At 48.1% G+C, this 14541-nt stretch overlaps 1 protein-coding gene across 2 annotated transcripts in view; it reads left to right on the top strand.

The window, feature by feature from the left end:
• The window catches only part of REXO1 (RNA exonuclease 1 homolog), a 48029-nt gene that overhangs the window by 17037 nt on the left and 16451 nt on the right, over positions 1 to 14541 (top strand). For both annotated transcript variants that reach the window (XM_015651894.3, XM_015651895.3), the window contains exons 2-8: positions 867 to 2620; positions 6070 to 6171; positions 8460 to 8661; positions 9327 to 9490; positions 11585 to 11722; positions 13091 to 13214; positions 14289 to 14402. In XM_015651894.3, the coding sequence (XP_015507380.1) occupies positions 867 to 2620; positions 6070 to 6171; positions 8460 to 8661; positions 9327 to 9490; positions 11585 to 11722; positions 13091 to 13214; positions 14289 to 14402 (2598 nt within the window). The remainder of the gene's footprint in view (positions 1 to 866; positions 2621 to 6069; positions 6172 to 8459; positions 8662 to 9326; positions 9491 to 11584; positions 11723 to 13090; positions 13215 to 14288; positions 14403 to 14541) is intronic.

The following is a 14541-nucleotide window of genomic DNA, read 5'->3' as shown; positions in this document are numbered from 1 at the left end:
TGTGCCAGGGCCTGCCCACCCTCCCAGCCAACAATTCCTTCCCAATATCCCATCCAGCCCTGCCCTCTGGCACTGGGAGCCATTCCCTGTGTCCTGTCCCTCCAGCCCTTGTCCCCAGTCCCTCTCCAGCTCTCCTGGAGCCCCTTTAGGCCCTGCCAGGGGCTCGGAGCTCTCCCTGGAGCCTTCTCTTCTCCAGGCTGGACGTGGAAGAGAGTCCAGTGAAGGGACTTTTCTGGGAAAGGGGAGTGTGGAAGAGGGAAATGTTTTTTGTGTTCAGTTTTCTTGTCTTGGTTTCTCTGAGTGGTTGACTTGTGTTGCCTGTTGTAGTTTCTCCTTCCTACCAGCAGCTCTCAGTTTGTCAGTCCAGATCAGAGTGGTTTCCTGCAGCTGCCATGGGAAACACTGAGCCTTGTGGAATGTTGGAGGCTTTTGGTGGGCTTTAGGTGTTGGCATTGGGAAGTGAGAACCTAATCCACAGTTTCTCACTGGAATCCTCTTTCCTCTTTGGTGCCTTTATTGAATAAAGCAGATAGTTGTGTGCACAGTCAGCTCCCCTTGGGCCCAATACAGTGATTATTCTTTGGTACCCTGTAGAATATTTAATTTATAGGGCTTTTCCATGAGTGTTAAAAGCACTTTGTTTAACAGATCTTTAGTCCTGGGAGTAGTTTGTACAATCTGGTTTAGTGTAGGCCAGAGAACATCACTGGTGGCTTTTGATATCCAATATTTATTTATTCTGTGGTGCAAGAGTGTGGCTTTTGGTTGTGTCATTCAGTGCTGGGGTTTGATCAGAGCAGACCTTAAAAAGTGTCTATATTTTATTTGAATTGGTGGCAGTAAATGATTATTTTTTCTCTTTCCAGAGCGAGGCTATGATCCCTACAACCCTGAGCTTCCCAGGCCATCGCTGGAGGCGGAGGATGGCACTCTGGCTGACATTACAGATGTCACACCTGGAATTCTGGAGCTGGAGCTGGTCAACAAGGCCATTGAGGCAGTGAAGAATGAGGTGGAGAGGGAGCAGAAGAAATACGAGGAGCTGCTGGAAACCACGAAGGAGTTTGGTGCTTCAGAGGGCTCCTCACTCATTTCAAACACACCTGTGTCAGCAGCTGGGCCTCAGAATGATTCCTTTGCCTCCTTGGAGTATAATCCAGGGAGCTACAACTTCAATAATAACTCTGACTACAACCCCACTCCTCTGGCTGCTGCTGCCCGGTCCAGTAAATACACTTTGGATTCCTCCCGCTCCAAAGGGAGCTCACTGGAATATGTCCCCAAGGCTGTAGTCCAGAATAAAAAATACAGCAGCACTGTCACTAACAATAAATACGTGATTGATGACTCCAAGCCTTCCACAGACTTGGAATATGACCCCCTTTCCAATTACTCTGCCAGGCTGTTGGGCAAAGCCACAGCCAAGGGGTCCAAAAGGGAAAGGGCCTCTGATTATGAGGACTCTTACTCACCATTGCAGAAGAAGCTCTGCGAAGATCCCGATGATGATGAGGTGTTGGCCAGGTTCTCCTCCTCTGAGGATGAGGCTGAGGTGGAATATAAAACAGCTTCTGTTAGTTCACCCTCAAAAGCTGGTTCTGAGAGTGAGTCAAACGAGTTCTCCAGCAAAGAGCAGAGCACAAAAGTAGATGGCTCTGCTTCCCAGGAGAGCAAAGAAGCAGCACAGCACAGGGAGAACCTTCCAAACTCACAGAAAAACCTTGCCAAGAGCTCGTCAGACAAGAATTCAAAAGCAGCGAAGTTGTGTTCTGTTAAGAACAGCAAGGAAATTGAAAATAAAAACAAAGACTTGAAAGACAAAAAAAGGAAGAAAACAGATGTTAATAAAACACCAGGCCTCAGTGAGGCTGGGAAGAAGGAGAAAAATAAAAGTACAGACAAAGATAAAGTGGTCAAGAAAGAAGAAAAATTAAAAACGAAGAATGAAGAGAAAAACTGTAAAGACAAAAGCGTTAAAGTGAAAACAGATGGGAACTTGAAGAAACCTGAAAAACAGAAGTCAGAAAAAGTGGATGGGTGTAAGAAAGAAAAATCCAAGTCCACCACCAGCAGTTCAGGGAAAAGCAAGAGCGAGGGTGTCACCAAGGGCACAGAGAAAGTGGAGAGCAGCAAGAAGGACTCACAGAGCAAAACAGCTGATGTGAAAAATGGAAAGGAAAGCTCTGGTCGTAAAAACAAGGAGAAAGGGAGCAAGACCTCCCTGGAGCGAAAGAAAGACAAGGTCAGTTCTGCAGGACAAGGAGACCCGAAGAAGAGTCGGAAGCAGCGGAGTTTGAGTCACGTGGACCTGTTTGGAGATGAGAGTGGAGATGACGATGACAAAGGCCGGCCTTTGTCCTCCTCGTTACTTGATGTGAGCTCAGACTTGGATGGGGCTGACTCTGGCTCGGCCTCTGAGAGTGACAAGGACAGGACAAAGAAAGTGAAGCGCTCTAAGTTGTCCAAGTCATCATCATCTTCCTCAACATCTGATGACATTGATTATTCCATCCTTGAGAAAGATGTGGACTTTGAGTCAGATCCCATGGAGGAGTGTCTCAGGATCTTTAATGAATCTAAAGATGTGAAAACTGAAGACAAGGGAAGGCTGGGAAAACAGGTAATGCTGGGTTGGGGTTGTTGGTTCTCTCCCCTCCAAAGGTGCAAGGACTGATTGTACTCAAGTAGCTGAAGAGGGAGACTCCATGTGTTGGAATAATCTCTTCCTTGTCATGACTGAGTGTGTGGAAGTGTTTGCACCTGAATTTATCTGCTGGATTGAAAGCTGCTCTGAAATGTGAGGGTTCAGTTCCCTTTTGTGTGGAAGGCTTTCAGCTTTCAGGGTTATCAATTACTTATTGTCTCCATCTGGCCTGAGAACCTTGGGGGTGTGGATGGCTGGAGAGAAGGCTACAGGGAGTGAGTTTTGGGGGTTTCAAAGCCAATCTAAGATTGCCAGTCTGGGCACTGCCTTCTTGTTGCAGCAGAATTTAAGGAACATTTTGGGGCAGGTAGAACCTGGACAGGGTGTTGGTGCAAGTAAGTCCAGTATTTGTCAGACACTTTAGAGACTCCCCAAATTCATCTTTCCTATTCTAAATGCATACTACAGGTAGTTCCTCAGGATCTCTGGATACCTTGTGGATGGTGCAAGCAAGAAATGGAGGATAAAATTTCTTCCAGTGGTACCAGGGGCTTCAGATTAAGGAGGTAAAAAGACAGTATTTACATAAAAAGAAAATAGTTGAAGAGCACATAATCTGTGCCCTAGCAGGAATTACTGATCACTGAATTCAGAAAGTGCTGAACCAGGGGCTGTCAGCCACAGCAAACAGTTAATTGTGGCCTGGGGTGACAAAGCTCAGCTGTCAGCAGCCACGTGTGGCTCCTTTGTATCCCTGCACTGAGGTTTGGTTTCCTGCTCTTTTGGGAAGGAGGCTCACTGCAGCACAGGGATCCTTCTTTGGGAGATGGGTGTCTGTGGGTAGGCACCTGCTGGGTGGGATTGGTCATGGGGCATTGGTTTTGTTCATGGAATGATTTCCTAGCTGGACCCATCGTGGTTTGACACTGGCCAAACACCAGGCACCCACAAAAGTCACTCACTTGTCCATCCCTGCTACAGCTGGGCAGAGGAGACAAAACATTCAAACAAAGGGTTCATGAGTTGAGATAAAACCAGGAGAGAATACTCCAAGGACACAAAAGGCTCAACTTAGAGGTACAAAGTGAGATTCTTGCTAACAAAATCAGAGGAGGATAATGAGAAGTAAAATAAGCCCTTAAAACACCTTTTTACTCCCCAGCCCCTCCCTTCTTCCCACTGACAGCACAGGGAGACAGGGCATGGGGCTTTTGGTCAGTTCATCACTGACATTTTCTTCCACTGCTCTGGGAGAGAAATCCTCCCCCTGTGAGACCATGGGGTCCCTCCCACGGGAGACAGTTCTCTGTGAGCTGCTCCAGTGTGGCTCCACTCTCATGAGGAGCAGCTGTACTGCACTGTGAGCCCCTCCTCGGGCACACAGCCCTCCCAGAACTGCTGTGGGTCACTCTTACACGGGGTGCAGTCCTCCAAGGACAGGCTACTCCAGCCTGGAAGCAGGGCCCCCTCTCTCCAGCAGGTCTCCCATGGGCTCACAGCCTCCTCCAGGCATCCACCTGCTCTGGTGTGGGCACCTCCCCTACAGGCTGTGGGTGGATCTGTGCATCCCCCATGGATCCCCATGGGCTGTGGGTGGATCTGTGCATCCCCCATGGATCCCCACGGGCTGTGGGTGGATCTGTGCATCCCCTATGGATCCCCATGGGCTGTGGGTGGATCTGTGCATCCCCTATGAATCCCCACGGGCTGTGGGTGGATCTGTGCATCCCCTATGGATCCCCATGGGCTGTGGGTGGATCTCTGCATCCCCCATGGATCCCCATGGGCTGTGGGTGGATCTGTGCATCCCCCATGGATCCCCATGGGCTGCAAGGGCACAGCTGCTTCACCATGGTCATCACCATGGCTGCAGAGGAATCTCAGCTCCAGTGCCTGGAGCACCTCCTGCCACTCCTCCTTCACTGACCTTGGTGTCTCCATGTCATTTCTCTCACATGTTCCCACCTCCTCCTCTAGATGGAATTAAAACTGCATGCCCCACTTTATTTTGATTTTATTCTTAAATCTGTTATCACAGAGGTGTTACCATCTCCTCTAATTGACCCAGCCTTGACCAGCAGCTTGTTCTCCTTCAGAGCCATTGGGGATTGGCTCTGCTGGACATGGTGGAAGCTTCCAGCAGCTTCTCACAGGGGCCACCTCTACCAAACACCAGGCCATGCAAAACCACCACAACCTGGTGTTGTTTGGTCTCAGTAATGTGCCAGGGCTTGGGATGGATCTCAGGGCAAGGTTCTTCCCCCCGAAGCTGCTGGCACTGCCCAGGCTCCCCAGGGAATGGGCCCGGCCCCAAGGCTGCCAGAGCTCCAGGAGCGTTTGGACAGCGCTCTCAGGGATGCTCAGGGTGGGCTTGTTGGGGGGTCTGGGCAGGGCCAGGGGCTGGATCAGTGATCCCTGAGGGTCCCTTCCAGCTCAGGACATTCCAGGATTCCAGGAAGCTGCATATGGGCAGTGCCGTGCTTTTCCTTCTGGGAAAACTGAATTGTGAGAGAGTTTATTAGGGATGTGAGTGAATTAACAGACTTTAGAGTTCCTAGGGAGCCAAGTGATTCAGGGTGAAGTGCTCACCCAGAGTGCCCTTGTGGTGATGAACACAGGCTTATCCCAAGTGATTCCTGAGCTCATCCCTAAATCCTGCCTTGGGCTCTGTTGCTGAATTTCAGAGATTGTCAGGATCATCTCAGAGTTTTGCCAGGAGTTGTTTTGAAAAACTGAAAACAATATTGTCTGGAGAGCAGCTGGAATTTTGAAAAATAAACTTGTTTTTTGTATCACTTAACAACTGAGTTGAATTTCAAGCAGATTTCCAAGTGGTTCTCCTTGTCCAGGAGCAGGTCTGAGGTGTGAGCTTGGAGTAGTTTTGGCTGGAGAGGTGCTTCTGCCTCCTGCTGAGTTTCTGGATGTGACCTGGATTGTGTCACCACAGTCTTCCTGCAGTGACAGCTGTGGCTGAACCTGCAGAAAACATTTCCCTAGATGTGGGGTGGGGGCACCATGGTTTGTTGTTGAGCAGGTGTCAGTACCTGCCTGGGGCAGAAATGAGTCAGTTCCCAACTTCTTAAAAATCCCAAAGCACCCCAAACCCCCTGGACTCTAAAAATGCCATGGGAGGTGAGGTGTGTGAGTGGCTGGCAGGGGAGGGCTGTTCAAGGCTCCTGTGGCAGGTAAGGCTGATCCTGACCCATTCCAGCTCCTGGAGCTGCTGCTGGGGTGGGAATGACCTGCTGCTGTTCCTTGGCTTTCTTGGTGGCTCCTGGGGTCACAACAAGGTTCCTGTCAGTGGCCCAGCAGCTGAGCACGTGTTCTCATCTGCCCCCCTGCAAGGTTAACCCAAAAGGAGACTTTCCACATCTCCCTCTTGCAAGGGATCTTCAAGTCTGTTCTCCTGTTCTTTTGTTTTCCAGCCATCCAAAGAGGAAGCAAATGAAGAAAAGACAGAAGATAATTTAACTACCTTGTTTCCTGGCCAAAAAAGAAGGATCTCTCATCTTGTCAAACAAGGAAATGTAAGTGCAAATTTAGAAGCAGATGTTTAGTTTGTTCCAAGTGAGGATTTTCTGTCCTGACCCTGGAAAAGGCTGCACTCCCAGGGCCAGGCAGCAGTGTGGGAGTTGTTTGTGCTGGAATCAGTCTATGGCAGTTTTGTTTCCTCTTTCTAATTTCTAAAAAAAACTCCCATGTTTAAGATCTGTTAAAAGAGACAGCAAAACTCTTAATAAACCTTCCTAAGACCAAGGGTAGGCTGGGAAGAGTGAATGGATTGTGCTCTTGGTGTAACCCTTTGGGATAGGTTGAGGTGTTTGTTTTTCTCCAGTATAGCTTCATTCAGCAATTTCAATAAAAATTAACACAAGTTGACTCTGCTGGTATTTTTCTGAGCCTTGTGGATCTAAAAAGATACTGCAGGAATTTGGTCAGATGTTTAAAACCATTACCTTACATCTGTTTTGAATCAGCCAAGATCTCAGCAGCATTTGTTTGGATACTCTTCTTTCCCAGTTGTGCAAATACAGAGGAGAACAATTAAAACCAAAACCAGCAAGGAAGAAGTTCTGATTTTTTATTCCTTTCTTCCTGGGATTTTGATTCATGTTTTCTCTGAGGGTTTAATGTGTTTCCCTCCAGGTGCTGAGCACAGATTAGTTTTATGTTGCAGCAGGATAAGAGTGGAGGCTTGTGCACTAATTTGAGTTGGGTAGTCCAAATTAATTGTTCTGTCTTTCCTCTCTGCCTAGGAAAGGTTTTTTTGCCTTTAATAATTTGAAGCCCTGGGGTCAGTACAAAGGGTTTTATTTAACTACATATCTCCAGCCAGTTCATGTGGTTTGATAAGGGCTCTTTCTTCCAAAGTGAAGAGATAAGAGACTGAACCAAATGGCTTGGAAATTCATTAACTCAAATATTTATTGTAAAGAGGCACCTTTTAGACATGTACAAATTTTTAAATATATTTTCTTAATGTGACAGCTGAACCCAAATGCTTTCCAAGGACTGGAGCCCCAGAACAACCTTTGCTTGGGCAAACAGAGCCGATCTGGTGTGCTCAGCTGCCAGGACCTGCATTCCCTGGAGTGTCTCAGCTCAGAGCAGCTCCCAGCTCTGTCCAGGAGGTGCTGTAACACCTGAGCTGCCACTTTTCACCTCAGAATTGAGGCCTGTGCTTTGCTGTGTCCCTCCAAGTGGAATATTTGCTCAGTCTTGCTCATGATTTATGGCTCAAGGACTGAGCAGGAGAAGGGGAGGGAGCGGAGTTCGGAGTTGGTTGCCAGGGGAAATGGGGGGCCAAAGGAATTGCAGGTGAGGCAGAAAATGAGTGGCCTGTCCTGCTTGGAAGTCTGTAATTATAATTTAATGTGTGCCTGAGTTCAGTTTGGTATCCAGAAGCTGCTGTCAGCATCAGAGGCCGGGAATGCAGGAGGTGCCAGTTTGCCCCAAGGTGTTACACCGGGCCACCCTCCTCCAAGGAGACTGCAGGGAAGGCCTGTTCCTCACATTTCAAAGGCTGTGGAGTAGAGTGGAGAACTTTGTACTGCTGCTGCTTCTCTTGCACTTCTACTGCTGGGAAACTTCTCTCTTTGCTGACATAATTTCTGGCACTTTTGCTGCAAACCTTAATTTGGCCATCAAAGGAAACGAACGCGTGTGGAACCTGTTTGTGCTGTAACAGCCGAGGCAGTGAGGTGCCTCCAGAAGTGGGCAGGGCCAGAGCCTGTTTGAAATTCAGAGCTCAGTTTATGTAATGCCCTGATCTCATAAATATGTATCTGGGAGGCTTTTAAGCAGTTCCAGGGCTGCAGAGAGGTGGGAGCTGCTGTGGTGCAGAGGTGGATGCAGGGGGTCCTCGGGGAGGGAGCAGTGGAGCTCAGTGTCATGTGGCAAAGGGGAGTGGAGAATTGTCACCTTTTTATTGCAATAGGAAGCAAAGTGGGCAGCACAGGGCTAGGTTTGTGTGCTAGGGCAAGGCTGAGAGTGTTGATGGAACCCAGGACTGGGCTGGGCACAGCCATGGGGAACATCACGCCACTTAAAGCAGTTCATTAATACCACCTGCCAATTGAGGAACGTGCCAGTGAGCTGGGAGGCCTTCCCAGAGCGTGAATCATTAATGCCATGTTTGTTAAGGATGACTCTTAATTATTTTGTTCTGGAAGACAGTTGGGATCTTGTCCTCTCAAAACCCTGTACTTGCTAACGGAGGGGTTGAGAAGAAGAGACCTTTCTGGGGTGAGTGGAAGGCAGGGGGTGTGGATGGAGCAGGGGAGCTGCTGGCCATAAATGCTGTTTGTCTGTGCAGGCAGAGGCCCCGAGCAAGCCGGTGGTGCGGCCGTACCGTCCCCCCACGGCCCAGGAGGTGTGTTACCAGAGGATCCAGCTGGCTCAGCAGCAGGCAGCACAGCTGGTTGGGGCTGTTCAGAAGACCTCCCTCAGTCTGCCAGGAGAAAAGAGGAGGATTGCTCACGTGCCAAATGCAGCCCTCACCGCAGCAGCCAAGCAAAGTAAGCCAGCGGTGGGATTTGGGATCGCTGTCCTGTCCTCCCCCTGCTCAAAGGCACTACTGTGTGTTTGTATTTCTCCTGAGCACATGTGGAACTGTCAGGGGATGTGTAGGGCTGGCCATGACTTGAATCTTTGCTGATAGTGTCCAGTGGAAGGTCTTTAACTGGGAAATTCCATCCTGTTCTGAAAAGTGACAGGTCAGATGTGTACAGCCTCTTCTGTCTCACTTGGCCTCCCTTACTTCAGCCTTTCCTTTTTCTGTTTCTTCCTTGGATTGTGTTTGTTCTTCGTTCCCTCTTCCATTTAAGCCTTCAGAGGTGGCAGGAGCAGGAGGGAAGTGCTAATTAATGCTCATTGCTGTCCCTTTGTAGTGGAAGGGCTCAGAGCTGACGTGTGGGGTGTCAGTGACAGAGCTGACAGAGTTACCTCCTTAAACTCTGCTGACTCAGTCACCCCAAAACAAACACAAATGAGACACGTTTCCTGGCAGAAGATTTCTTCATCCTTGCCTGCAAGGTGGTAAAATTACCCAATTTGTATCCCTTTGGAGACCTGGATTTGAGAAAATCACAGCTTGCAGCACTGGCCTTTGATAGTGAGTTCATTCTGGCAGCCTGAAGCCCAGTGGCAGGATTTGCACCCGGGTGTTTTGTGTTCCCTGCAGGCCTCGGGAGCAGTAAGACGACTCTTGGTGGCAGGAGTGTCACACCTTCCAATGACTCTGAAGCCCCCACCCTTCCTCTGAAGCCTTGCACCTTGGCTGGGATGGCTTCCAAGACCACCAGCACCATCGTGCCCAAAAGGGTAGCACATGTTCCCTCCTTACAGGTAAGGGGAATTTGAACTCTTTCCTGTCATTCCCAGGGGAGGGTGGAATGTTTGATCCTGCTGTTCCAAATTTAGCACTCCCTGAAAGTGGTGTTTTGATTATGTTGATTAAGTGGGTTTGTTTCTTCCTGTGGTTTTCCTAGATAGCATTGTATAAAAAATTAAACACTCGAGGGGTAGGAATTGAAAAAGGTAAAAATACTTAAGTGCTGCTCTGATCTCTGTGAATATTGATCACTTGTCTCCAGTTTAAGCCTTCTCTTGTGCTGACTGGCCTGGCTGTGTTTGGGTCAGGGGCTTGGAACCCCCCATGCTGAAAAGCCAGGGATGGATTCATGGCCTTCCCAGGCTCTGTGGGCCACACTGAGGCAGGTGGTTATGAATAATGTCCCTCTGTGACCTAAATAGTAAAATGTGATCACTGAACTTCATGCTGCTGCTAGTGTTTAAAGAAAAGACTATTTTGTCTTTGTTGGTTGTTTTTTTTTTTTTATTTGTTTCTCTTTACCCCCTGGGATCTCTGCCCAGCCTTTGGGTACCTTTCCTAGGAGTTCCTTAGCAAAGTGCCAGGACACAGGGAATGGCTCCCAGTGCCAGAGGGCAGGGCTGGATGGGATATTGGGAAGGAATTGTTGGCTGGGAGGGTGGGCAGGCCCTGGCACAGGGTGCCCAGAGCAGCTGGGGCTGCCCCTGGATCCCTGGCAGTGCCCAAGGCCAGGCTGGACGGGGCTTGGAGCAGCCTGGGATGGTGGAAGGTGTCCCTGCCATGGCAGGGGATGGGAATAAGATGATTTTAAAGCCCCTTCCCACCCAAACCATTCCATGATTCTGTTAAGTCCCTCCTTTCCGTGAGCACTGGGAAGCTGTTACTTGCTCAGACAATAACAGAATTCCTCATGGAGCAGCCTGGGGATGGCAGAAGGAGCTGTTTGCTGGAGTGGATGGCAGAACGTGGTTAGTGCCAGGACTTGATTAAAGATCCCTTTATTGATGGTATTTTGTGTCAAGATCTGTCATAACTTGCTCTGATTATTTCTAGAAGAGTGAAAGGTAATTTTTTTCCTTTCCCACCCAATCTGCCACCATAGAAACACAGAACTTGAAGCTGATTAAAAATAAGAGAAATAACTGAAAGGATAAAATATTTAGCAGAGTTAGAGAGGTGCTTAAGGGTATCATATTAGAGATTGAGAATTTATATATTTAACAAACAGGACCAAATCCCCTTGAACAGGGCATCAAAGTGAGAGTCTCCTGGGGAAAATGTGCACTTTTCCCATTGAGATAGGACCAGTTTGTCCCCTTGGAACAAGCTCACATCTTCTACAGAGCTGTTTTTATTCCAGATTGCAGCAGATGGTTTGGTTTATGGATATCTCTTGGGTGGGATGGAGAACAACTGACAAAACAATTGGGTGTTTTAGAGATGAATGTACATTTTCCTCTCTGAAAAAGAGGCAATTGTGCTGTGATGTGGGGAATAAACTGGTGTGAAATGGAAAGCTGCAGTGGTGGGTCATAGCTCAGTCCAATATGCAGGTTTTGAAGAACAGGCTGTTAAACTGGAGGGATAAATCCATTCAGGAACATCATGATTGACATTAAAAAAGAAAGAAAACCCCCAATGTAGTCACTCTGCAGGAATGCCCCAGGAAGTGGATGGGTTAAGTGACTGCCAGTCTGGCAGGAGGGGCCTCCTGTTCACTCTTCAGAGAACCAAACCTGTCTGGTGCCCATAACTGGAGTTGTGTGTTCATGGCTCCAGAGCAGTCTGTGATGCTCGGTGCCATCCTAACCTCGGATCTCTCACTGGAAATGTCAGCATTCCCTGCTCTGGAGTGCCTGTGTGACTAATGCCACTGGAGTCCTTGGCTCCTGCCTGACTTCAGAGTCAAATACAGCTGTTTTCTAGAGCAGTTAAGGCTCTGAAGGTGGTGAAGCCTCAAGTGGTATTTTTAGTATCAAAAGTGCTGCGTGTGAAGTTTGGCCAGATTTTCAAAAAGGAAGTCACCCCTTGATTAATAACAGGAAATGGAAAAGCCTCGGAGCAACATCCTGGAGCCTGACCAGCCTCTTTCTCTGTCTCACCTGCAGAGCACCACTTTACAGAGGCCTGTTATTCCCACAGAATTTGGTGCTAAAGTCCCAACCAACATTCGTCAGAGGTATCTCAATCTCTTCATTGATGAGTGCCTGAAATTCTGCTCCTCCTCCCAGGAAGCCTTCGACAAGGTCTGTACAGATCCCTGCTTCTCAGGAATAAAGTTTGCAGCAGAGAGTGACATTCCTGCCTTGGCCAAAACCTTCTACAATTGTAGCAAATCCAGAAAAATGGATTGGATTTATGCTTGCAAAAACTGGGGGTGGGAACTAGATGATCTTTAAGGTCCCTTCCAAGCCAAACTGTTCCCTGACTCCCTGAAAACTCCCCTATCCACAAACAGTTCAGTTGAGGAAACCAGCATTAAATATTACCAGACTGAAAGTGTCATTCCAGTGGGGGCTTCCAGTAGGAAATCCCATTTTTCCCTTCATTTGGAAAGCTTGCCTGATCCATTTAATAACCCCAGGAGAGGAATGCAGAGGATTATACATTGTGGTCAAAGACCTTTTGCTCTGGTGCAGCCAGAAACACCCCCTGGAATGGTGTTGAGCACAGGGAAGTGTTTGGGATAGATGTAATTGGTTTAGAATTGGTTCCTTGCTGCTTCTGAGAGCTTTTAAGGAGGCTTTTAAGGAACCTTCTTGCAGTAGAACAGTATAGTAGGGTTTCCAAAAGCAGAGTTGAGAAGGTAATACATTTTATTAGAAAACCTTGGCCATTAGTTGGGTAAATGTGTGACATTGTGGGGTGTGTTCCAAATCAAAGCAGACACCACGGGGATTTCTTTTGTGGGATTCCATCTTCCCAAATTCCTGTTGCATCCAAGGAGTCACCATTTGCCAAACCTCTCTTTCTTACCAGTTATGATCACTGCACCAAAGTGGGGAAAGCAGCTTTTCCCAGGCAAGAACAAGAATTACTTGATGAAAACATGGCAAGGTTAAATCTTCCTGGGATCAAGAGCAGCTCTGGAATACTTAAGCCAAGGTGGCAGCAGACTTTATATTGGGGAAGAGAGAAGGGATGATACCAGTTTAAAATATGCTAAAGTTTGAAGAAAATAATTTTTTGCTAATTAGGAAATTTTTATTAATCTCTTTGGGAAAGTTTCACATTAAAGTGCTTTTTCCAGCACTTGGTTTAAAATAAAATTACTATTTTTTCTCTTACTTACCAGAGCAAGACCCCACACACAGTACATATTGGTGCCATGTTCTGCTTTATTACTCAATTCATTGTCAGCCAATATTTTTAGGGGGGGTCCTACTTGGAGTCTGTATTTTAAGAACCAAACATTTATTTTCTCCAAAAGCAATGGAAGCTGTGGCTGCCCATGCTTGGAAGTATTCAAGGCTAGGTTGGATGGGGCTTGGACCAACCTAGGATAGTGGAAGGTGGAAAAAAGTGATCTTTGAGGTTCCTCCCAACCCAAACCATTCTGGGCTTCTGGGACCAGTGGGAAGGGAGTGTGTGGTGCTGACTTGTGCTGTTCACAGGCCCTGGCAGAGGAGAAGGTGGCCTATGAGCGCAGCACCAGTCGCAACATCTACCTGAACGTGGCTGTGAACACCCTGAAGAAGCTCCGCAGCCTCGCGCCCAACTCCCCTGCCAGCACCAACAGTAGGTACCTTCAGTTTAACAGCTGGAGCCCTGCTGGGAGTACAAACCACAGAGAGAAACTTGTTTGAAGAGCCAGAAGCCATTTCTCAGCAGCATTATGCTGAAAGGCAAACAGCTCCAGTTTAGCTTTTTATAGCCTGGCAAGCTTTAATGGGCCTTCAAGAGGCAGGTCCTGCAATGCTTTGTTGGCTTTCTGAGCCTAAATGGAGATAATGCCACATGGGTGTGTTTTTTTTTAGCACAAGTTCTTTCAAATGAAAAGCCCTGCTAATGGAGTAAGTTTCACATGATGCCTTCAAAGTGATAGACTCGTCCATCACCACAGAAATCTGTTACACACATTAAGCTTCAAGAGAGAAACGAAGAGGGTTAAGACATTTCATTATTGGCTCTCGAGAGGGTACATTAAACAATCAATTTGTGCTGTTCTTGTGAATTTTTTTTTCCTCTGGTCTCTTCCTTTTTCTCCCCTCTGTCTTCATTACGTTCCTGGCCATTAGGCAGAGCAGCTGAACTTGGAGGCTGGCCTTTAGGAGAGGGCTGCCAGTTAATGATTAGTAAAAAGCCCCTCTCTGCCATTATCTGATGTGCTGAGCATATTCTAGAGCTCTGAAGCTCCTTTCTGAAAGAAGTTGAAAGGTCCTGCGTGGGAGGTTGGTCTGCAGGGCCCCAGAATCAAAGCTGCTTCCTGGGGGTGGGTGATGCCCTCACACAGCACATGAAGGGGTCAAGTTGTTTCTGTTCTGGCTCCTCTCTTGCTTTTGGTCAGTTGGAGGGCTTGCTGTGCAGAGTGAGCAGGGAGAGCTACAAGTTTCTAGCAGAACTGTAGAAGTGTTCCTGCTGCCCTTAAAATTGCTGTAGGCTGACAGTGTGAACAGAAAACTCTCTGTGGTGCTGGAATGGAAATGCTGGGCCACTATGTGGCACAGAGAATCCATTTCTGGAGCAAAACAAGAGCTCAAGAGGATAAACACAGCCCTCCTCTTGCCCATGTGTAGTGTTCCAAACTAGGACTGAAGTCACCCCCTGGGTACCTGATCTCTGTCCCCCTGTGCTGTTCCCCTCTCCTTACAGAGACAAGTAACAAGAAGGTGGTGTCCCACGAAGCTGTGCTGGGAGGGAAGCTTGCTGCCAAGACCAGCTTTACTCTGAACCGCTCAGGGAGCCTGAGAGCCGAGGATCTGACAGGTCAGACCCTGCTCCTGCTGGGCTGTCACTTGTAAGGGTGGAGCTGAGGTGTGACACTGATGGGGGGGGGGCAGAATGAGGCTGCTGCATTCACCTCGACTTGTGGGGGCACTTTGGGCCCTGTGAGAAGGATCCAAAG

This window comes from Parus major, chromosome 28, assembly GCF_001522545.3.
Source record: "Parus major isolate Abel chromosome 28, Parus_major1.1, whole genome shotgun sequence".
In the NCBI taxonomy this organism is placed as follows: Eukaryota; Metazoa; Chordata; class Aves; order Passeriformes; family Paridae; genus Parus; species Parus major.
The sequence above is the reverse complement of the archived record's forward strand: the minus strand, read 5'-3'. Positions and strand labels throughout refer to the sequence as shown.